At 36.9% G+C, this 25101-nt stretch overlaps 1 protein-coding gene across 2 annotated transcripts in view; it reads right to left on the reverse strand.

Moving 5' to 3' along the window:
• Positions 1-25101, reverse strand: part of PSMD1 (proteasome 26S subunit, non-ATPase 1) — a 97343-nt gene that overhangs the window by 63905 nt on the left and 8337 nt on the right. For both annotated transcript variants that reach the window (XM_014836052.3, XM_014836054.3), the window contains exons 5-16: positions 23753-23958; positions 21100-21243; positions 18771-18997; positions 14648-14708; positions 13588-13716; positions 5926-6014; positions 5399-5477; positions 4719-4892; positions 3541-3652; positions 2804-3000; positions 1727-1822; positions 621-685 (exon numbers count right to left, since the gene is read on the reverse strand). In XM_014836052.3, the coding sequence (XP_014691538.1) occupies positions 621-685; positions 1727-1822; positions 2804-3000; positions 3541-3652; positions 4719-4892; positions 5399-5477; positions 5926-6014; positions 13588-13716; positions 14648-14708; positions 18771-18997; positions 21100-21243; positions 23753-23958 (1579 nt within the window). The remainder of the gene's footprint in view (positions 1-620; positions 686-1726; positions 1823-2803; positions 3001-3540; positions 3653-4718; positions 4893-5398; positions 5478-5925; positions 6015-13587; positions 13717-14647; positions 14709-18770; positions 18998-21099; positions 21244-23752; positions 23959-25101) is intronic.

Below are 25101 nucleotides of genomic sequence, written 5' to 3' on the forward strand. Positions count from 1 at the left end.
CTTAATTGTCAAAAAACACTCTTTTCAAATAAGTACTATTATTGTACCCATTTTACAGATGAGGAGTCTGAGGCTCAAGGAGGCTAGATAACAAGCCCAGTCACTCAGCCAGTAAGTGGCAGAGCCAGCACTCAAGCCAGGCAGACTGGTTTCAGAGTGTGTTCTCTTAATCACAACTAAAAGCATCTCCAAATCTGTAAGTCCAAAATAATTCTTTTAAATCTGCAAATTTTTCACCCTTTTGCATTTAAACAAAGCCTATTACCTGTTACTCTCTCATTAAAGAGCTTCAAGAACTCTACAACCTGTGTAAGAAATAGCATCCCATTTGAATTACCAATATACACAGAAAGAGGGGTAATGAAGTAGTTATTTGGATTCAAAAAATAAAGTGAATAAGCAGAAATAGTATGAAAAAAAAGAGAATAAAGTTGTTTTATTACTTCTCAAATTGGTTCTCAGAATCCCAAGATACATGTTTTCACATAAGCAGTACTAATCTTATTGTTAAATGGTCTTCACTCTGACCCTAGATACATTCCTCATATATTTTAGTTTCTGTTTAGTTACTGACTACAAAAAGAAATGGAAATAAATAATCGGAAGTTAGAAATCATTACCTGAACAGAATGAACCCAAGTGATTCTACTGCTGCCCTCCTAACATCATCATTAACGTCGCTTACCTAGGAAAAATGTAAAAGGACACTTACATTACACCTACATTCTATTACTGGAGTAAACTGATACGAGAGGCCCACATCATTCAAATGCAAATTAGACCTCATTACTACATCATTCCTTTATCACAGTGTCTTTCCCCAATTTAGAAACACTCGTGTGAGAATTTCTTCATCTCAGGGTTTAAAAGCTTTCAAAGCTTGGTGAAGTTTAAGATTTGGGGCTACTTCTAAAGACAATTTCACAGTTGCATTATAGCTTTTGTGGGCTACACTGAAAATCTAATGATGCCTTCAATGTTATTTTCAAAAAAGTATGTCCTAAGTTCAAGGAAAATACAAACATTTAGAATATACCACATACTTCATTGATAAAGGATAAATTACTACAGTGTTTATACACTGTAGGATGTAAATATCTGTTGGAAGAATGAGTTAATAGTTCCAAACTCTTTCTGCATGGGAAGAAGACCTTGGTTTACTTTTCCCAGCACCATGATGGCAGAAACCTACTGACTTAAGATATATGTGGAATGTGTGCTGTGTTACCAGGCAACACTTATTGTTGGTAAACTATATCAGGATTAGGAGGACTAGGAGTGGAAAAAGCCTCTTGGAAAATATGGGCATTGGCTTTCCTGTGCAGTGTCTCTTGTAACAGAGCATGTCCCTTACGGGTACCTGGAAGCTAGCTTCACAGACTGTAAAAAGAAGTCGTTCCTATTGTTCATTAGATTTCCCTATCTTCAAGTGGTCTTATTCCTTACAAATGAGGGTGCCCCTTGGAGTAGGGTTTCAGAAGTTGCACCTGAATGACTTTAAAGACTTTCATTCATACTGATATACTCTTATCCTGTCCTATATCCTTTGGAAAAGCTAAGTGAACCTGGTGCTAGGTATGGCTATTGTGTCCAGTGAATGAGAATCTGAACCTGAGACTACTGGTAGTGGCCATGCAGTGTGGGTGCTGCGGTCACCTAGACACTTAGCGTTCACCTGCAAACTTTCCCTTCCACCCCTATCCCCAAGAAAGGTCAGAGTACTTACAGCAACATGCAGCAGACGTCGAATAGCTTTGTTGTTACCTGAGCCACAATAAGCCATGGCAACAGTATACATTCCAGACCGTCGAAGAATTGGGTCCTAAGAAAGAATACTTCAACGTCAATTAACAACTCACCATTTCAAACAGTAACTTCTACAGTCTAACAGGCATAGCTGCATTCACCAGGAGAGTTGGTTTTAAGTACAAAACAATGAACTCAAGAACTCTTTTTGAGGTTGGTAGTCTTCTACATGAATAGGGAAACAAGAGACTCCAATATAGGAGGAATTAACTGCTGATAATTCCCAATATTCTGTGAAATGTGCCTGTCCTGCCTCACACTTTCTAGGAAATATAAACTCAAGTTCAATACCAACATTTACTGCCCTGTGACACTCAACTTCCATTTAGCAAACAAAGAAGCTCACTTCTAATTCCACATTCTAACTTGCTTTTACCTTATCATTTAATTCTTGGACACTGAGTGCAGAGTGAAAGAGATATGGAGTCTGACAGTTGAGAAAAATAATTAATAGTTTTATCAATAAACTATAGCAGTGGTTTTTTTAATCAGACTACAGAGGACAGTATTACTTACAATGACTACCCACCATATGCAATACCACTGTAAAAACAAAAGTTTTGAGGGAAAAAACCTCACCCAAATAAATAAGTACAGAGATTGGCACTGTTTTTTGATGGGAAAAGAAAAGAAATAAACTTTATATCTTATTAAATGATTATAAAATCATTCCAAAAACATTATTTCTAAAAGAAATCAACTTGCAAATATCTAAAGAACTTTTCCAGATCTGCTTATCTGAAAATCACTGATCTGAAGCTTTTGTTAAATTTAAAATCCTCAAGTTACTCCTGTTCACCTCTTCTAATCAGCATTTTTCTTTCCCAAATTTTATTTGGCTTTACATGTCTTGCAAGAAGTTTTATCAACAAATGTAGCCAGGTGTTCTGAGGAGAACAGAGATACTTTCCAGTGAAAGCGAGTGTTTCTGCAAATGCCAGGGATAACTGGACGGTGAGGGAGAGCGGGGAGAAATGGATAAACAATGTGATCTCACCTTATCACGGCAGAGAGATTCAATGAGAGCATCAGCCTCTTCCATCCTCCCGTACATTACTAACGCAATGCCAACTGCAAGGCCACGCAGAATCTTCTCATGTTGAGTTTCCTGTGCATAGCCAACCATGTCTTCAATAGCCTGGGCATTTTTAGAGCCCAACATAACTAAACCTAGGGCCAGGCCAGCTGCTTCCCCTAGTGAGTAAAACATTACATAAGAGTTATGTATGTAAAGTCAATAAAACATATCCTATTCGAAGTGGCACCTATCAGCATTAACTATCAAAACCACCATTAGCTTCTGACAGCACTTTTTTCAAATCATTTGACAAAAAGGAGGATATTTTATGTGGAAGTATGTCCTTATATTTATAGCTATTTTCCTTTTAAACCTTAACAGAATGGACCGTCAAATCCTAGAGTGACTTCACAGGAGACATTAACATTTTTTCTACATTACCATCAAGCAGGATAGACAGCCTCATGACACAAGCAGATCACTCTAATAAACTTCTATTTGCAAAAGTCACTTATACAGACACACAAGATGTACCATTTAAAACAACCTATACATCACAAAACATATTTTTATAAGATAAGTTTGACAAAAGGGGAAAATTCCACACCCTCTTCAAGTAAAGAAATCCATCAGATTTTTAAGAGGTTATAAAATATAAGTAGAAAACAAATATTACAGTAACAGTAATATTTTTTGTTACCTTTAGAATCACTTACCTGTCACAGCATCATCTTGGTAAAGGTTTGTTTTTAGCAAATCATACACATCCTGGCGTGCCGTCCCCATGGCAGCCAAACCAAGCCCCAGACTGCCACCGTGTCGAACGATCTAGAGAAAAAGCATGAGCTTCACTGATCTGGTACACTGTACTTAAAATCCAAGCTTTATTCTAATTTCAAAATATACTTTGATATTAAATATGCAGAGTGGTTGGCCTAGCGAGAATGACCAAAGAATCTGATAATCAGGTCAGTGGTAACCTCAGCAATTGCAGTCAAAAGAATGGTGCTTGCTGATGCAAAATAATAGTGAGTTGACAAGTGAATAAAAGAAAAGAGAGAAAGAATACAGCTCTTTTTCAATAAGTTTACATGAGAAGGGGAGGAGAAAGATGACAACTAAGAGGCAGAAGGATGTGTCAAGGCAAGTTTTTTTTAGGATAGGTGAGACCTGAATATGCTTATGGGCTGAGGGGAAGGGGAGAAACAGGTATCTACTGCAACATGGTTGTGAATCAAGTGGGAGAAAATGGGGTCAAAAGCAAAAGTTGGTCTTTATTTGAAGAGGGACACTTTAGTGGTCCTCTGTCATTTTTGAATGCACACTATCCTTTTACTGAGACAACACTCCAACCTTGCTTGGGGAATACTCCTCCTCCACTGGTTAGGGTCTTGGTCAGACTGTCATTTAAGCAGCTCCCACCTTCCCCTAGCCAAACTGCAGGCCTATGACCCAAGAGAGGCCAATCAGACGGTCCTTCTCTGGAATTTTAATCTTTCTTAAGTGGAATGACCCAGGGACCAAAAACATTTCAAGTTCCTTCATCTTGATAGTAGGGCCCTGAAGATAGCATAAGACCAAATGATCACAAAGGTCACTTACAGTTATTAACTTTGCAGGACTCTAGGTTGTGGGAATACAATGTATGTTTTACAAATACCTGGTACTTTATTTTGCTTGTCACACACAAGGTTTAAAGGACTGAAAAGTACAATTTTACCTTATAGAGAAGGAAAGGAAATTATCTTAAAAAAAAAACATCTCTATGAGAAAAGTACTGTTTTGAGAAATCCCAAATCCTACAAAATTTCTATTCACTAAAATAATCTGGCAAACATAATGTTTTCCTAGACTCTTAAGTAATGGAAATTTAGTTTTTCAGTCTAACACTTACATCATTGCTGGCATTCTTAAGCTGGTTAAGCAGATAGTCAATTATATCACCACCATGATTGGCATGAATAAGACCTAACGCATAGAGACCACCACCTTCCTGATAGGCTGATCCTGGAGAGGTGTCCTTAGGAAGATATGTTGCCATTAACTGTAATGCTTCCTTTTCATGACCCTGTAAATTCGAGCCACAAGAAAGGTGTCACTAAGAGACAGTAAGAAGAAAAAGACATAACATTTCCTATGATTATTGCCTTTTCCCTAGAATGTTCACTTGCTAAAAGAGGAGGTGGAAGGGGGGCTCCATCCTATATAACTTCATCACTCAAGTGAGAGGAGAACCTTTAAGAGACTCAGTCATATCCTGTTCAGAAACAAATGTTTCAATTTTTCCCCTTGTTTTATAATATTCCCACAAATTCACCTTAGACTATGCAAATAACTTATTTCAATTCATCCTTTGAGAAATCGCCAGTCTTCACAGGAAAAGGATTTCCACCTTTTATTAAAAATAAACATATACATGTATTTAATATCTTACTTTATCTTTCCCTGTAGAAGACTGATCTTGATCTAATAAAAGGTACCTGTCAGTGAATTATAGTAAACTTTTATTTTTTCTTAACTCCAGGAAAACCGCTTCTGCTCTGATCCCTGTTCACAGTGATCAGTGTATATTACCTTATGAATTACACCCAAACTGGCTGTAGCTGTAAATTTTGCCCAGTTAGTGGCTCTGGCCAACCATTCCAAGTTATCTCTGTAAAAAAAGAAAATTTAGCAATAATATTGAAACAAACTTCATAAAGCTTTTTATAACACAAAAGTCAAATCATTTTACTTTATGGATCTCAAGCTACTGCTGTTTCTATTTTACCCCCTAAGTTGTTCTTAATACTATGAGAACCTTTTTTTCTTTAATGCAAGATATGTAATTCCACTGTGAACAAGAGAAAGATTATATTAAATTTCTGAGCTTAATATATTTCATTCAAAAGCCAGCTAATACAAGCCAACTACTAAAGGGAATTAATTTTACCTTAAAACAAGTTGGCATATGCAATAAAAAATATACAAAATAGCAAAAACAGAATTTAAAATTCAAGAGTGGCAGGCAGAGGAAGCTCTCCACATCTGTGAAACAATGTCAACAGTCTCTCTGCTAAAGATGATTTTAAACCAAAGTGGAAACTTCCAAGCACATTTACCTAAGAAACTGGTCACTGGTAGTCCCACAGTGCATAAAAGAGTTTGCTATAACGGTTGCTGTATGACATACAGAATTCCGTACTGCATCCTAGGAAAACAAATAGATTTTTATCACTGGCAAAGTATTAATACATACATAAGCTTGTTCATGAACATGCAATCAGAGGCCCTATTTTGTGGTGCAAACATAAATAAAGTGAACTGATATTAAAAATACAGATCTTGGACATTTCTTTATGAAAATCAAATAGCTAGTTTATAAAAACAAGCAAGTCAAATAGTTTTATTCATGGTTTTATCTTGAAGTCAGTAGTAGATTTTACGTAGGTTAATTTTAGCAGATTTTCTACTTTCTGGTTTCTGAATAGTTTAACTTGCCACTTCTCTTCAGCATCTTGCCCAAGGTCTCCAAGGCAGTGGGGTAACCTGAGGAGCAATGCTGCACCTCTTCTGGCACTGCACCTCTGGCAGTCACCAAAATAAATTTATTTGTAATGAGACCATATTATAAAGATTAGCTTCAAATAATTGTTGTAAATGCAAATTATATAATTCAGTGTCTTTTTGCCATTTGTAAGAATTGTATTAAAAGTCTGGAGGTGGTAAAGGTGATGTCAGCGACATGGCGGACTGAGATCACGCAGGACTCTCTCCCCTCCAAACTACAACCATAGGAACAACTGAATTCCAACCAAAAAATCCTAATAACACAGAGATCGTCAGAGACCCACAGCAGCCAAACAATGAAGGGCAGAGAGGCTGGAGCCACCCTCGGAGGAGCTGGAACAGGGTAAGAGAGAACTTTGCTCCCTCCCCTAGAGACTGGGATTGCTGCCACAGGTGAGGGAAAGAGCAGGGGAGGGGCTGCGCATCCATGGGATGGTCCAGGACTCCCACCACCCGTGCAGCAGAAACCCTCTAAAGGGGGAAAACTTTCACATGGGGGAAACCCCATCAAGCCAGGGCCCCGGGAAACCAGAAAGTGAGAGCTGACTGGAATCCAGGTCTGCACGCGAGAGAAAATGGCCCTCCTCCCCCAAACCGGCGGTGCGTGCTGCCATAGCAGCTGAAGGCAGAAGGCTCAGAACACATGGCTCTTGACCCCCATCTAGTGGCGACAGGTTGTAACTGCAACCGAGTAATAGCATTATGCGCAAAAACCACTCCTCTACCATCCAGCAATTTATAAAAGCTCCAGACCAAAAGGAAAACAATAAAAACAAAGAATTATGTCCTGAGGACTTGGAAATAGGTAAACTAAGTGACAATGAATTCAGGGTAGCTATCATCAAAAAACTCAATGAGGTAAAGGGAAATATAGAGAAACAACTCGAGTTCTGGAGTTACTTCACAAAAAAGATTGAAACTATAAAGAAGAATCAATTAGAAATACTAGAGATGAAAAATAATGGATCAGATAAAACAGAATATGGATTCCCTGAATGCACGTGTAGACACCATAGAGGAGAAAATTAGCATAACTGACGATAGACGGGCTGAATGGCTCCAGACAGAGGAAGAAAGAGAACTAAGAATTAAAAAGAATGAAGAAAATCTCAGAGAAATAGCAGATTCAATGAGGAAATCCAATTTAAGAATTATCAGAATCCCCGAGGGCGTGGAAAAGGAAAATGGAGCAGAAAGTGTGCTTAACGAAATTACAGAAGAGAACTTCCCAAATCTAGGGATTGAGGGAGAAATGCGTGTGGAGGAAGCTTTCAGATCTCCTAGATTTGTCAACGTAAAAAGACCTACTGCCAGGCATACAGTTGTAAAAATGGCAAAAATGAATGACAAAGAAAGAATACTCAGGGCAGCAAAGCAGAAGAAAATAACATACAAAGGAACCCCTAACAGACTTTCAGTGGATTTCTCTACAGAAACCTTACACACTAGGAGAGAATGGAATGACATATTCCAAACTTTAAAGGATAAAAATCTTCAGCCAAGAATACTCTATCCAGCAAAAATATCCTTCAGATATGAGGGAGAAATTAAATCTTTTCCAGACAAACAAAAGCTAAGGGACTTTGTAGCCAAAAGACCTCTACTACAAGAAATCCTCAAGAAGGCTCTCATACCTGAAAAAAGAAAAAAGGGGAGAAAGGGGTCACAAAACACAGAGAAGGGAGACAAACAGATAGAATCAGAATGGGATAGCAAATACTCAACTATAGCACTAGGATAAAGGGAAGGAAATCACCGAAGCAAAGACAATCTTATCACTCTAACCACAAACTCACAACACGAGTTGGAATAAGAGATGAAAATAATAGTTTAGGAGGGGAAGAGGAAAGGGACTGAATAAGTCTAGGCTAAGGAAGTAAGAGATCATCAGAAAATGGACTATGTTATACACGAGATTCTGAATATAAACTTCAGGGCAGCCACCAAACTGAAAAACAGAACAGAGACACAAAACATAAATAAGGAAAAATCTAAGAAACCTAGCATAAGAAATTGCAGAAGTCAATGGGTAGGCTAAAACACACAGGACAAGAAACAAAGGTAAGGCAGGAAAACCAGATAATGAGTGACAGAATGGCAGCATTAAGCCCTCATGCATCAATAATCACCATCAATGTAAATGGACTGGACTCTCCAATAAAAAGACAGAGTGGCAAAATGGATTAAAGAACAAGATCCAACAATTTGTTGCCTCCAGGAAACACACCTCAGCCCCAAGGACAAACACAGGCTCAGAGTGAAGGGGTGGAAGACAATACTCCAAGCTAATAGCAAACAAAAGAAAGCAGGTGTCACAATACTTATATCAGACAAAACAGATTTCGAAATAAGGCAGGTAAAGAGAGACATAGAGGGCCAATATATAATGACCAAAGGGACACTTCATCAAGAAGAAATAACGCTTATAAATATCTATGCACCCAACACAGGAGCACCAAAGTTCATAAAGCAACTATTAACAAACCTAAAAGAAGATATCAAAAATAACACAATAATAGTAGGGGACCTCAACACCCCACTCACATCAAGGGACAGATCATCCAGACAGAAATCAACAAGGAAACAGTGTAGCCAAATGAAAAGCTGATAGACTTAATAGACATATATAGAACACTCTATCCAAAAACAGCAGAATACACATTCTTCTCAAGTGTGCAAGGAACATTCTCAAGGATAGACCATATGTTGGGGAACAAGGCAAGCCTCTACAAATTTTAAAAAATTGAAATAATAACAAGCATCTTCTCCAAACATAATGTTATAAAGCTAGAAATTAATTACAAGAAAAAAGCTGAGAAAGGCACAAGGATGTGGAGACTAAACAATATGCTATTGAACAAGCAACGGATCATTGAAGAAATTAAAGAAGAAATAAAAAAATACCTGGAGACAAATGAAAAGGATAACATGTCATATCAATTCATATGGGACACAGCAGAATCTGTATTAAGAGGAAAATTCATCGCAATACAGACACATCTTAACAAACAAGAAAAATCCCAAATAAGCAATCTTAAACTACACCTAACTGAATTAGAGAAAGAAGAACAAACAAAGCCCAAAGTCAGCAGAAGGAGAGAAATAATAAAAATCAGAGCAGAAATAAATGCTATTGAAACAAAAAAGGCAGTAGAAAGGATCAGTGAAACAAAGAGCTGGTTCTTTGAGAAGATAAATAAAATTGACAAACCCTTAGGCAGACTTACAAAGAAAAAAAGGGAGAAAGCTCAAATAAACAAAATCAGAAATGAAAGAGGAGAAATAACAACAGACTCTGTAGAAATACAATGGATTATAGAATACTACAAAAAACTATATGCCAATAAAATGGATAACCTAAAGGAAATGGATAAATTCGTGGACTCCTGCAATCTCCCAAAGCTTAGTCAAGAAGAAGCAGACAATTTGAACAGACCAACCACAAGGAGAGAAATTGAAACAGCAATCAAAAGCATACCAAAGAATAAAACCCCAGGACCAGATGGCTTTCCTAGGGAATTCTACCAAACTTTCAGAGAGGATTTAATACCTATCCTTTTCAAGCTATTCCAAAAAATTAGGGAGGATGGAACACTTCCTAACACATTCTATGAGGCCAACATCACGCTGATACCAAAGCCTGACAAAGACACCACGAAAAAAGAGATCTACAGGCCAATATCGCTGATGAACATAGATGCAAAAATTCTCAACAAAATTTTGGCAACCTGAATTCAGCAATTCATCAAAAGGATCATACATCATGATCAAGTGGGATTCATACCAAGGACACAGGGATGGTTCAACATCCACAAATCAATCAACGTGATACACCACATCAACAAACTGAGGAATAAAAAACACATGATCATCTTAATAGATGCAGAGAAAGCATTTGACAAGATACAACAGCCATTTATGATAAAAACTCTGAACAAAATGGGGATAGAAGGGAACTACCTCAACATAATAAACGGCATATATGACAAACCCATAGCCAACAGCACACTCAATGGGCAAAAACTGAGCACCATCCCCCTGAAAACAGGAACAAGACAAGGATGCCCTCTATCACCACTCTTATTTAACATAGTACGGAGGTTTTGGTCAGAGCAATCAGGCAAGAGAAAGGAATAAAAGGAATCCAACAGGGAGGGAAGAAGTGAAACTCTCGCTGTTTGCAGATGGCATGATCTTATATATAGAGAACCCCAAAGAATCCACTGAAAAACTTTTAGAAGTAATCAACAACTACAGCAAAGTTGCAGGGTATAAAATCAATTTACACAAATCAGTAGCATTTCTATACTCTAATAACGAACTAACAGAAAAAGAACTCAAGAACACAATACCATTCACAATGGCAACAAAAAGAATAAAATACCTCAGGGTGAATTTAACTAAGGAAGTGAAAGACCTATACAACGAAAATTACAAGGCTTTTCTGAAAGAAATGGATGACGACATAAAGAGATGGAAAGACATTCCATGTACATGGATTGGAAGAATAAACATAGTTAAAATGTCCATTCTACCTAAAGCAATCTACAGATTCAACACCATCCCAATCAGAATCCCAATGAAAGTCTTTACAGAATTAGAACAAAGAATCCTAAAATTCATACGGGGAAACAAAAGATCCCGAATTGCTAAAGCAATCCTGAGAAAAAAGAACAAAGCTGGAGGTACCACAATCCTGACTTCAAAACATACTACAAAGCTACAGTAATCAAAACAGCATGGTACTGGTACAAAAACAGGTGCACAGATCAATGGAACAGAATTGAAAGCCCAGAAATAAAACCACACATCTATGGACAGCTAACCTTCAACAAAAGAGCTGAGGGCATACAATGCAGAAAAGAAAGTCTTTTCAACAAATGGTGCTGGGAAAACTGGAAAGCCACATGTAAAAGAATGAAAATTGACCATTCTTTCTCACCATTCACCAAAATAAACTCAAAATGGATCAAGGACCTAAAGGTGAGACCTGAAACCATAAGGCTTCTAGAAGAAAATGTCGGCAGTACACTCTTTGACATCAGTATTAAAAAGATCTTTTCAGACACCACGTCTTCCCAGACAAGGGAAACAATAGAAAGAATAAACAAATGGGACTTCATCAGACTAAAGAGCTTCTTCAAGGCAAATGAAAACAGTATTGAAACAAAAAAACCAACCCACTAACTGGGAAAAAATATTTGCAAGTCATACATCTGACAAAGGCTTAATATCCATAATACATGAAGAACTCACACAACTCGACAACAAAAAATCAAACCCAATCAAAAAACGGGCAGGAGACATGAACAGACATTTCTCCAAAGAAGATATACGGATGGCCAACAGGCACATGAAAAGATGTTCATCACTGATGATCATCAGGGAAATGCAAATCAAAACTACACTAAGTATCACCTTACACCTGTTACAATGGCAAAAATAACCAAAACAAAAACTGACAAATGTTGGAGAGGTTGTGGAGAAAAAGGAACCCTCATACACTGCTGGTGGGAATGCGAACTAGTGCAGTCACTATGGAAAACAGTATGGAGATTTCTCAAAAAATTAAAAATGGAAATACCTTATGACCCAGCCATCCCACTACTAGGTATCTATCCAAACAGCTTGAAATCAGCAATTCCAAAAGTCCCATGCACCCCTATGTTCATTGCAGCATTATTTACAACAGCCAAGATGTGGAAGAAACCTAAGTGCCCATCAACTGATGATTGGATAAAGAAGATATGGTGTATATATATATATACAATGGAATACTACTCAGCCATAAAAAAGGATAAAATCATCCTATTCACAACAACATGGATGGAACTTGAGGGTATTATGTTAAGTGAAATAAGCCAGATAGAGAAAGACGAACTCTGTACAACTCCACTCAGGTGGAAGTTAAACATAGAGACAAAGAAAACTGATTGGTGGTTACCAGGGGAAAGGGGGGCTGGGGGGAGGGCACAAAGGGTGAAGTGGTGCACCTACAACATGACTAACAATAATGTACAACGGAAATTTCACAAGGTTGCAAACTATCATAATCTTAATAAAAAGTTAAAAGAAAAATTAAAAATAGAACTACCATATGACCCAGCTATCCCACTACCGGTTATCTATCCAAAGAGCTTGAAGTCAGCAATTCCAAAAGTCCCATGCACCCCAATGTTCAATGCAGCAATATTTACAATAGCCAAGACGTGGAAGTAACCTAAGTGCCCATCAACAGATGATTGGATAAAGAAGATGTGGCATATATATACAATGGAATACTACTCAGCTGTAAAAAAGAACAAAATCGTCCCATTTGCAACAACATGGATGGACCTTGAGGGAATTATGTTAAGTGAAATAAGCCAGATAAAGAAGGACAATCTCTGTATGACTCCGCTCATATGAGGAATTTTAAAATGTAGACAAAGAGAGCAGATTAGTGGCTACCAGGGGAAAGGTGGGGTGGGGGGTGGGCACAAACGGTGAAGTGGTGCACCTACAACACGACTGACACACAATAATGTACAACTGAAATTTCACAAGATCGTATCCTATCATTAACTCAATAAAAATAAAAAAAATAAAGAAAATAAAAGTCTGGAAAACCATTATTACACATGCTTCAATCGAACAGCTGTTTAGTAATGGAATAGTATACAGCTATACAAAAAGAATAAATGACTTTGGGAAAGGGTACTGGGTAAATAAGACAGGAAGGGAGGAAAAATTTTTCATGCTATATATCTTCTCATATTAAAACATTTTTTGAACCATACGTGTTCAAAAATTAAAATTAATATTAGTAATTGTTAGGATCAGTATCTCAACAAAGGTTACAATAATAAGGTAAGAACCTCTGCTCTCAGTTTGCAGTTTAGTGGGAAAAACAGACACATAAACAAACTACATTAGTGTTCTGACTGCTATTTGTTCAAATGCTACATGTATACATTAAGTCAGCGAAAGAAAACGAAAAAAAAATCCACTAAACTTCCCAATGAGAGACTACCACAAAAACAGGAGCTCAATCAATATTCTCTTTTTCAGCAAGTTGAAGAGTTTCTCCCATTGTTATTTTTATAAAACTTACTCATTTCCTTGATAAAGGAGAAAATGCAACAAAGTATTCAATAAGAAACAAATATAAGTACTTACATTCAACAAAGAAATAAATATAAGAAAAAAGCCTCCATTACAGACAAATTTCCTACCTTTGTGTTTTTTAGAATCATGAGATCTGTGTTATTGTTTCGTATTAAAAACTGTAGATGTAACTCAATAGCCATTTCACCACTTAAAATTTTAATCATTTTCAAAGTCTGGTCCTTGGGCTCTGGACTCTGCCAAAATAAATAAACAAGAATGAAAATTCATATATCACTGAAATCCACTAAGCCAACTTAATTTTAACAGCCCTAAACCAGTGAAATTCATAGTCCATACTATACACAACAAAACTTGTATTTTAATAGTAGGATCTAGAAAACTCATGTATCATTTATTTGAGAGAAAGAATAATTTATTTCTTTCTCTATTAGAGGCCAATGAGATATGATACCAGCTTGATGGAAGAATGAACTTCATTCCACACTAGCTTCCAATGTAAAATATTTCAATATTAAAAAAAATTGTAAAAGAATAACTAATTATGGATGATCTGCAAGGCAAACTATTTTATAGAGAGCCAAATTATACTTTAGGTGAGAAACTCCCTAATCCAATTGAGAAAATCAAAAGCATCATTAATCAACACATACACATGACCTCATGAACTACCAAGCCATCAACACAACTTTCCATCCAGGTGAAGAACAGTTGGAGTTTATATACCCGAGCATCAGAAAACAAGAGTCCTGACGGAGGAAATATTTACATCCAACAGACCACTGCTCTGATACTTACCCGACTCTTCTATACACCATGAATATTTAAAGCAAAGACAACTAATCTGGCCCCCCTTTAAGATAAGCTGCCATTTATTTGTTAGAGGCCATACTTTTTTCTCACCCTGTGACAGGTAATTCAGAGTTATTATGGACAGAGTTCATTCTTTGGTAAGGATCTACAGATTTCATTTGTTCTAAGGTAAGTACTTTCTGGGATGAGTCTTTAAAATTTTACTTTTTACAGAAAATCCATTTTTATAAAATGACTTTGATATCAAACTTAATAATAAACCTCCATAAAAGGAGGTAACACTTTAAAATAATTTACAATACACTATGGGAATTTATGTTAAATTGCAACCTCAACTCCAAAAACCACACTCACCACTTCTGGTGTCTTTCCTACGACTACACCACCTGTCTTTTCTTCTGTTTCCATGGAGTCACTAATAATGAAGAGAACCAATAGTTATTAATCTGAAAAATCTATTCTGAATAGTTTGTGTGGGTGATTTATCAAACTGCAGAGCATAACCATGTTCACATTAAATATTTTGCAAGGAAAAAATTGTTTCATTACTTCATAAGCACTACTGTTAAGAAACAAGAAAGATTCTAGTGAGATGGAGGCAGCCCAGTTATTGAATTTCCCCCAAATAAATTCATAAAAACATACAAAACAACCAACTAGGTTGACAAAATGCATGGACAACAGACACAACAAAACCAGGTGACAAGGTATCCCCAAATCTTCAAAACACAGCCAGGTGGAGATCCATCACCAGCAGGGACCAGACCAGTTTGAAATGAAACAGCTGGGGCCCCAACAACTCTTAAAACTGACCAGCCAACATTCACTCCTAGTTACAACACTACCCTGAGGAGAAGATGCTGAACACAGAATCCAAACTAAGGTGGCAGAAACAAAGGAAAAAGATGGCCCAAATAAAAGTCGGACAGGAAACAGGGCCAGGAGATCTCAGAACATAATACGCCATTTTGCTTAATACTCCACAAACACACCAGAAGAGGAAGTTCTAGAGAGCAGTGAAATTAGAAAGACTATCCTAAATAAGCCTCTCTCATAAAAACTTAGGAAAATTAATTTCAGTAAAGATAAACCACAGAAAAGGGATCAAAGTAAAATCCCATACAATAGCATAAGAAAAAATTTTATTTCAAAAGAAGTAACAGACTTTGAGAAAATTATACAATATTACATAGCAGAATTAGAAAAACTCAGAAATGAAATAATAGAACTAGTGAAAAATCAGAAATGAAAGAGGAAAGATAATCATTTCAGAAATGAAGATTACTCAAAAGGAACATGAGAGCAAAGAAACACAACACAACTCAAGAAAAGGAGAAGGAAGGTAAGAAGAAAGAAAATTTTTTAAATCCAAAAGAAATAAACTAAACACTGTCCCCCTAAGATCAGGAACACAATAAGGATGTTCACTCTCATCACATCTATCCAATAAGGTACTGAAAATTCTAGCCAATGTAGAAAACAAGGGGGAAAAGGTATGAAAGTTATAAAGAAAGAAGTAGAATTGTCTCCAGTCACAGATGACCTGACTCCTATGTAGAAAATTTCATGGAGCGATCTATAAAAAAATTTACTAGGCCTAACAAGTGATTTAAGTAAGGTTGTAGAATTCAACATTAACATACGAAAATCAATTCTATTTCTATACATTAGTAACAAACAATTGGAAATTGAAATTTAAACATATCACCTACAATAGCATCAAAAACCATAATATACTTAGAAATACATTTTAGGAGGGGCCAGCCCTGTGGCATAGTGGTTAAGTTTGGCATGCTCCTCTTTGGCAGTCCAGGTTCACAGGTTCAGATCCTGGGTGCAGACATCCATGACTTGTTAGCCATGCTGTGGCAGTGACCCACATATAAAGTGGAGGAAGACCGGCACAGATGTTAACTCGGGGCTGATCTTCCTCAAGCAAAAAAAGAGGAAGATTGGCAACAGATATTAGCTCAGGGCTAGTCTTCCTCAGCAAAAATAAACAAATAAATAAATAAAAGAAATACATAAGGAAAGACGGGTAGAATCACTGCACTGAACTCTACAAAACACTGCTGAGAACAATTAAAGAAAACCTAACAAATGAAGAACAGTATCATGTTTATGTATTACAGGACCCAATATCATCAGAGTTTCAATCTGCTGCAAATTGAAGAGATTCAACACAATCCCAATCAGAATCCCCAGACTCACAGAAATGCAAAAAGACTTAGAATAGCCAAAACAATCCTGGGAGAGAAAAAGAGTCATAATTGTAGATCTTCCATTACCTGATTTCAAGACTTACCATAGGCTTTAGTAATAAAGATACTGTAGTACTGGTATAAGGAAAGGCAAACAGATCAATGGAAAAGAACAGAGAAATCTATCTACACATATACTACAGCAAAATGATTTTTGTCAAAGATTCCAAGGCAATTCAACAGGAAAAGTACAGCCTCTTAAACAAACAGTGACGGAACAACTAGACATCCATATATTTAAACAAACCCTTTACTCCTACCTCACACCATATACAAAGAGTTAAGCTGAGATCTACCATAGACCTAAACGTAAAACCTTAAACTATATAGTTTCTAGAAAGAAGCATAGGAGAAGATCTTCGCAACCATGAGGTTGGCAAAGAATTTCTTAGATGAGATCCCAAAATGGAAAACTGGATTATAAAAAATAAAACTTTCTGCTTAGCAAAAGATACCACTAATAAAATGAAAAGATAAGCCAAAGACTGGGAGAAAATATCCATAACAATATATCTGACAAATGACTTGTATTAAAATCACAATGAAACACCACTTTATACCACTAGAATGAGTAATATTAAAAAGACTGATAACATCTAATGTTGGCAAACACACAGAACAAGTGGAATGCTCATATATTGTTGTTGGGAGGGTAAAATGGGCAACCACGTTGGAAAAGTTTGGCAGGTTCTTATCAAGTTAAACATATATTCTGTGATCCAGTTATTCCAATCCTATGTATTTACCCAAGAGAAATGAAAACATCTGTCCCCAAAAAGACTTGTATAATAACATTCATAGCAGCCTTCTTAATAGCTGATAATCAGAAATAACCCAAATGTCCGTCAGTATAAGGATGAACAAACAAACTGTGGTATATTCATACAATGAAATGGCTACTTGGCAATAATCAGAAATCACTTTCTCGGGCCGGCCCAGTGGTGCAGCGGTTAAGTGCGCACGTTCTGCTTCGGCGGCCTGGGGTTTGCCGGTTCAGATCCCGGGTGCGGACATGGCATCGCTTGTCAAGCCATGCTGTGGTAGGCATCCCACATATAAAGTAAAGGAAGATGGGGACAGATGTTAGCTCAGGGCCAGTCTTCCTCAGCAAAAAGAGGAGGACCAGCAGCAGATGTTAGCTCAGGGCTAATCTTCCTCGAAAAAGAAAAAGAAATCACTTTCTGATTCACCCCAAAAACAGAGATCTGTATCACAGACACTGTTAAGTGAAAAAAGCAGAAACAAAAGAACACATGCCAAATGATCCCATTTTTTATGAAGTTCAAGAACTGGCAAAACTTATCTGGGGTGACAGAAATCAATACAGTGGTTCCCTTGGGGGCAGGGGGTTGAACTCGAAGGGTATAAGTTTCTGGGATGATAAGAGGTGATGGTTACATGGTTGTTTATATTGCCAGAACTCACTGAACTGCATAACTAAGATACATGCATTTTACTGTAATTAAATTATTATTCGATTAAAAGAAAAAAATTAAAGAGAGGAAAAGGATTCAAAAGAAAGTGACAAAAAGAAGCCAGACAAAGAAAATCCAACTTATAAGAGACGAGGTGGCAGGTGTGGAGAGGACGGATCATGCATAGCCTTGTAGATCATCTTCAAGACTCAGTAGCTTACAGGAAATGTGTCTGTAAAGTACTAGAGGTTAAGAGGGTATTGGCCATCTTATTTAGGTTTCAGAAGGATAACTCTCACTGCTATGTGGACAACTTTAAAAAGAAAATAACCAGGCATAACAAAGACACACTGTAAGTTAAACATTTTTAAAAAGTGGCCTAAATGTGTAAGAAAATATAGGAAAATAAAATCTAACACTGTATCAGCCTAAGATACATGTATATTTAGTTCTAATAAAAGCAAAAAAAGCTGAGAATGTTTCTCACTTTTCAAAATCTAGCCCACCTACCCAATCTGAGATTTTTAATTTACTTAAGTAGCTAGCACACATGCTGTCTGGCAGGCCCTTCCCATCAGACAATCACTTCCATTTCTTTCCAGAAGGATCCATTTCTTTGGTTTTCTTTAACGTGCCCAGCACAGTGCAAAACAGAGCAACAGCCTTAATAAAACTTTACAATCTATGAAAGCTAATGTTGAAATTTATTCTTAGAACATGTTGACCATGAACATTCTACCTATTCCCAAAATGAAATAAAGATTGTCCAATTAGTTGTGATGCAGAAAAAGATACTTATACCTGTCTTTCTCTGATCCCGGAACAGTACCCGTATTGGTGGATCCAGGCACAGAAGCAATAGGGGTGCCAACAGTTCGAAGATTTTGGATTACAGATGACAAAAACTGCTGGCTAGCACTTTCATACAGATCAAAACAAATCTGATAAGCCATCAGGAGGTTGTCTTCTTTTACCAGCTTTTCTAAGATATCACTCACGGCCTGGGGATCATCTAAGAAAATTAAGCACTGAAATGCAGATAAAGAACAATTACATAATAATTGAAAACTTTGTTTACAAGATATTTAGAGAGTGACAGTCAACAATACAGGAAACCTTAAAATACAGGCACAGGCAAACTGCGGCAGATGAACTACTTAGTCTAGCACTCCATTTCTGTTCCTGGCACTAGACAAAGTTATCCTGAAAACGGCATCTGCCTTCCCTAACAAAATTCATACAAATTATATTCACAGCTCCTAATATTGTGCCCTGCAATTAGCAGTATTCAGTAACTGGCTGGTGAATGAATCTCGGCTTCTTCAAATCTTATCTATAATTTACATTTAAGTGCTCTTTAACTTGTATTTTCTGCTTTATCATAAATTGTAGGAGTCATTCCTTCAACACACGTTATTTTGTGCTGGGCCAAGACAAGAGGCATTAAAATGACCATTTTGAAGCATTTGTCTTACTACTCTTATGATCTGCCATATGTTTTAACAAAACTATCCGACAAAGTTAGGATTTTTCTTTTAAGAATTCAACTTAAATTTTCCTGTTCTCTTAAGTAGCAAATAACTCAATTTTGAAATGAAGACATAATCAAAGTTACTACAAATGAAGAATCGGAAATAATGGAAACAGAATAAATAAACAATAATAGGGGAATGCTTCAGTAGGGCAAAGTACATCAACTGAATGACTACTACACAATCAAGAAAGAGTCAAGAGTTTGGGAAGAGCTAAAGCACGGACAAATGTTAAGGTGAAGGACATCAATAATTGATCCCGTTCACTTCCAGGGAAGGGAACTTGGGAGCCAGAGGAAAGGAGTGGGAAGACGACTTTTCACGGTATACCCTTTGGTCCTTTTCGAATTTTGAATCATGTGAATGTATTATTACCTACTCAAAAAAAAATATTTTAAAAATGTAAAATAAATTTTTAAAAAATTCTAAAGGGACGAGGAATAAAACAGCCAAAGAAATAAAACTGCTTCTAAGGAACAGAAATGAAATACAGGGGAAGAGGGCAGAGGACTACTCTTTTTCATATAAGTTTTTAAAAACAACTATTAAACCTATATAGATAAAACTGAAAGGAAATATATTAAAATGTTAAGTTGACTTTGGGTGATACAAATGTGGATATTTTTCTTCTAGTTTCTTCTGTTTCAAATTTGCTTTAAAGAGCATTTTTTAAAAAGCATTTTAAAAAGAGGATGTAATAACCTAAATTTTTTAAATACACAGACAATGAAAACATAATGAGAACAGACTACAGTGAAAAAAATAACAAAATGTGTGATAAAACGCTATGCACTAAGCCAAATACAAAAACTTATACAGTATGATAAGTGCTAAAAAACAAACCTATAGGAACATAGTACACCAGGGAAAAGGAAAGATACACTTTTTATTTTATATATTTTCTGTACTGTCTGAATTTTTAAAAAATGTGCAAATTCATACATGAAAAGAGATAAAGAAAATATACCCAAATGTTTTGGTTGTCTTTGGGTAATGAAAGCAAAGACAATTTTCACACTTGAAACTCTTTTTTTTTTTAAAGATTTTATTTTTTTCCTTTTTCTCCCCAAAGCCCGCCGGTACATAGTTGTATATTCTTCGTTGTGGGCCTTCTAGTTGTGGCACGTGGGACGCTGCCTCAGCGTGGCTTGATGAGCAGTGCCATGTCCGCGCCCAGGATTCGAACTAACAAAACACTAGGCCGCCTGCAGCAGAGCGCGCGAACTTGACCACTCGGCCACGGGGCCAGCCTCTGAAATTCTTTGAGAATGACATAACATAGGTACTGTTTTTATCTTTTCTTCTACCTTTTATTTTTTTTAACTTTGTTTCTGAAATTTCCTTAAACACTTAGATTATTTTAAAAATCAAAAAAGAATACGTAGAAAGAATGCATTATAACAAAATAACTTTTTAGTTTTGTGAGATTCAGTTTATCAGTAAAAAGGAATATAAACTACACATCTTATCTTGACAGGGCTATTGTGAAGATCAATTGAGATACATGTATGAAACCATTATAGCAATGTAATGTAATATAATGCAACGTAGTGAGGCACAGCCCAGCACTGCAGTGTAAAGTAATGTAACGTAATTACCTGGCAAACATTGATGAAATCGGGTTTCTCCAAGTTCATGTAGATTTTAACTAGGACTCTTAGTACTTTATTCCGAAACTGTTTATTCTGCATTAAAGACATGCAGAGCTTGAGGCTATAAGCTAGCATTCCTGGGACATCATTCTGAAAGAGTTAATTTAAAAATACATCATTATCAGGTTACTGAAGTATTATGGTTATTTGGAAATTGAATGTCAAATTATTTTAACCTATGTTCTTTAATGATTCTAGGCAGCCAAAGACTTAAACACTTTAAACAATAAAAGCTTAAAACTTTTTAACCATTTTAGATGAACATCTTAAAAGAAAATTACATATTTCCCTGTCTTCAAGAAAAAATGGATTGAAAAAATTTAATACATAGTGTTCATCAAGGATCATCACTATATGAGAACATAGTATACTATAATAAAGTGAGCTATTAATCATTATCAAAAGATATATACAACTGTTCATAGACTGAGTAGTTATGTTTTTCAATTGTGTCTGCTAAAGTCTTTCTGCCTCCAATCTTGCTACAAGACTCCCTCATGACTTACTACCTACACTCTCTGGCCAGGAACACAATGTGATAGAACTGTTCTCCAGCTCTGAGTGACTCAAGTTTGGAGTGCTGTCACATCTGCCTGGTGCTCTCCTTGAGGAAATTTTGACTCCAGATTATATATGTTTACCTTGTGGTACTCCAAAGCATATCCAATATTTGAAATACAAACCTATAAAAATCCTTCAACATAAATAAGCATATTAAAGAGCTACAGGAATAATTTCAAAAAGGGAGTTGGGACCATCCATCAGTGCATAATGAAATGAACTGAAGGGAACTAGGTCTTTTTCCCTCTCCAAAGCGCCAGTACATAGTTGTATATCCTAGTCGTAGGCCACTCTAGTTCCTCCATGTGGGATGCTGCCACAGCATGGCTTGATGAGTGGTGTGTGGGTCCACACCCAGGATCTGAACTGGCGAACCCTGGGCCGCGGAAGTGCAGCACGCGAACTTAACCACTCAGTCACAGGGCTGGCCCGTGGAACTAGTTTTTGTTTCTTTTTTTTCTTTTTGAGGAACATTAGCCCTGAGCTAACATCTGCTGCCAATCCTCCTCTTTTTGCTGAGGAAGTCTGGCCCTGAGCTAACATCCATGCCCATCTTCCTCTACTTTATATGTGGGATGCCTGCCACAGCATGGCTTGACAAGTGGTGAGTAGGTCCACACCCGGGATCTGAACCGGCAAACCCTAGGCCGCAGAAACAGAACGCGCAAACTTAACCACTGCACCACCAGGCCGGCCCCTGGAACTAATATTTTTTTAAAAATAACATATAATTAAAAAACATCAGAGTTACAAATAGTAAAAGTAGGTATTGTTTCATAAAACTTAACTTATAACTATATGCATAATGTGCACTGGGATGCAAAGTAAGATGCATTTCTTACTCTATTCTTTTTTTTAAACATTTATCATCTCTTCACTTTATATATTTATTGCTTGACTGCCTGTTCCTCCAATGGATTATTCCATTTGGGTAGGAATTTTGTTGGTGCTGTTTGCCACTATACCTCCAACGCCTAGAACAGGGTCTGGCACATAGTAGGCACTCAAAAAATGTTTTTTGAGTGAATGAAAACAAGTATTTTAATTCTTTTCACATAAAGACAAGGAAACGCTACAACTGCACAAAAACAAACCTGTAAAACAAGGGCCATTCTATCACATTGAGCAGTCCATTCACTCACTCATTTAACAAATCTTACCACTGCTACTAAACACTACGTTAGGTTTTGGGGATACAGTGGCAAACAAGGCACAAAGCACCTGTCCTTAGGGAGGTTATAATCTAATGGGAAAGACAGATGTTAACTATCTAATAATATGATTAACTAATTACTATAATGGTAAACACCATAAAACATAGGGGCTCTAAGAGATTAACGAAAGAATTGGATTGAGTCTTTGCAGGAGTGGTTGAGGAGGGTCTGGGTGGCGGGGATTGACAAAAGGATCTGTAACCAGGTGACAACTGAGCTGAACTCTGAATTTTGGACAGGAATAAAGCAGGTAAAGAAAAGAAAGGAAAGAACATCTTGAGCAGAGGCAGTAACTCTGGCAAGGGGGACAGGGCAGGTACATCTAAGAGCTGAGACGAGGTCAAAATGGCTGGAGTGCAGAGTGAGCCAGCTCACGGAGGACAGGTGGTGAGGGAGGCAAAGTGGGCGTGCAGATCAATGTCCATTTAACTCAGTCCTGCACCTTTCTGACCACCTTGGTAGGTGACTTAAAATTGTCATAATTACTGCAATACAGCCCCAACCAGGAATCCAGTTTGTAGTTTTAGCCATGATAAATGCATTAAAATAGCAGCTTATCAATACAGTATTCTTAAAAAGGGCAGGGCAGTTAATATAACTTCCCCATGCAAGACCTTAATGTGGTAAGATAAAAGCAGATATTCGATGAACACAAACACAGCCAAGCTTCATATATAAATATAAAAGTAAAACATCTGGCAAAGAGCACCTTATTATTTCTAAACTAGATTTTCTTTTCACTACCCATGAGATTCTCAGTTTTGATAACTTGCTTTGCTGATTCCCGTTCAATAACAATCTCTAAAATCACATCATCTACCTACCGACTCCAGTATAGTCTTCTCAAAGACATCCAGCCTTCGTGTCTCCAGAGCAATGCCGATAGCTTGCTTATACTTGTGATCATCTAGACATCGCTGGAACATTTTATTCACAATGCCTTCCAATCTCTGGTCAATTGGTTTTTTTTCTCCTTCGGGCAAATCTGCATTTTCCACACATTGTTTGGTGTAGTGATCAATGCATTTTGCTATGGAGAAAATAAAATAACTGATCACCTTGTAAGTTGAGCTAAACTACTAAAAAGGACAATGCCTACATTTATAATCATAAAAACTTATGGGATGACTATAAAGAAATAAGCAAATTTTAAAATGCTGGAAGTTATACATTCAAATTAATATTGTTTCCTTCATAATGGTTACACTGAAGGACTACACACAAATTCTAATAGACTGATATTATTCAAAACATTTCTACCTTGTTACTTTTTTTTTTTTAAGGTATTCTTTTTGGTGAGGAAGACTGGCCCTGAGCCGACATCTGTTGTCAATCTTCCTCTCTTTCTTTTTCTCCCAAAGCCCCAGCTCATGGTTGTATATCCTAGTTGTAAGTCACTCTAGTTCTTCTACATGGGACACCGCCACAGCACAGCTTGATGAGTGGTGTGTAGGTCTGCACCCAGCATCTGAATTGGCAAACACCAGGCCACCAAAGTGGACTGCACGAACTTTACCACTCAACCATGGAGCCAGCACTCTCGTTACTTTATTTTGACCAAAATTATATTACTTAACTTGACTAAGTCGGCTACAAACAGCTGCTAACCATTTCACTTTCAAGAAACAAACACTTGCCATTATTGAGGATATTTAAAAAGACCTATTACAGCAATTACCGCATAGCAATAAATTATTAGACTTCTTTACATTAACGAAACTATTAGCTCCTTGAGACTAGGGATGGTGTCTAAATCATCTTTGTAGAATAACAGTGAAATGACCTAAAATGTGCCACAGGTTCTAAAGGCAATTCCAATTATTTCCAAAAACCTTTCCAGCAATTGTAGCACATTAATTGAAATATTCATTGTCTCAATGTGAGGTGGGTGGAACCTATTCACACAGCCTCCCGGGGAGTTGAAAATTCATGCACAATTTGGGTTTCACATTTCACAATCATTTGGGTTAATGGGGAGGATGGGGCGACACACTGAAGGGTGCCAATAGTGCACTTGATGAGAAACACTTAAGTTTGTTTATAACTTCTACTACTTTGCAATCACACTTTCAATTTTTTAGGAACAACCAAAAAAGGGAATTTCCCTAATCCTTCTTCCACCTTCATAAGGATGATAAATAGCTACTCAAGTTGAAAGATAAATACCATACTT

Source organism: Equus asinus, chromosome 19, assembly GCF_041296235.1.
Source record: "Equus asinus isolate D_3611 breed Donkey chromosome 19, EquAss-T2T_v2, whole genome shotgun sequence".
Taxonomy (NCBI): domain Eukaryota; kingdom Metazoa; phylum Chordata; class Mammalia; order Perissodactyla; family Equidae; genus Equus; species Equus asinus.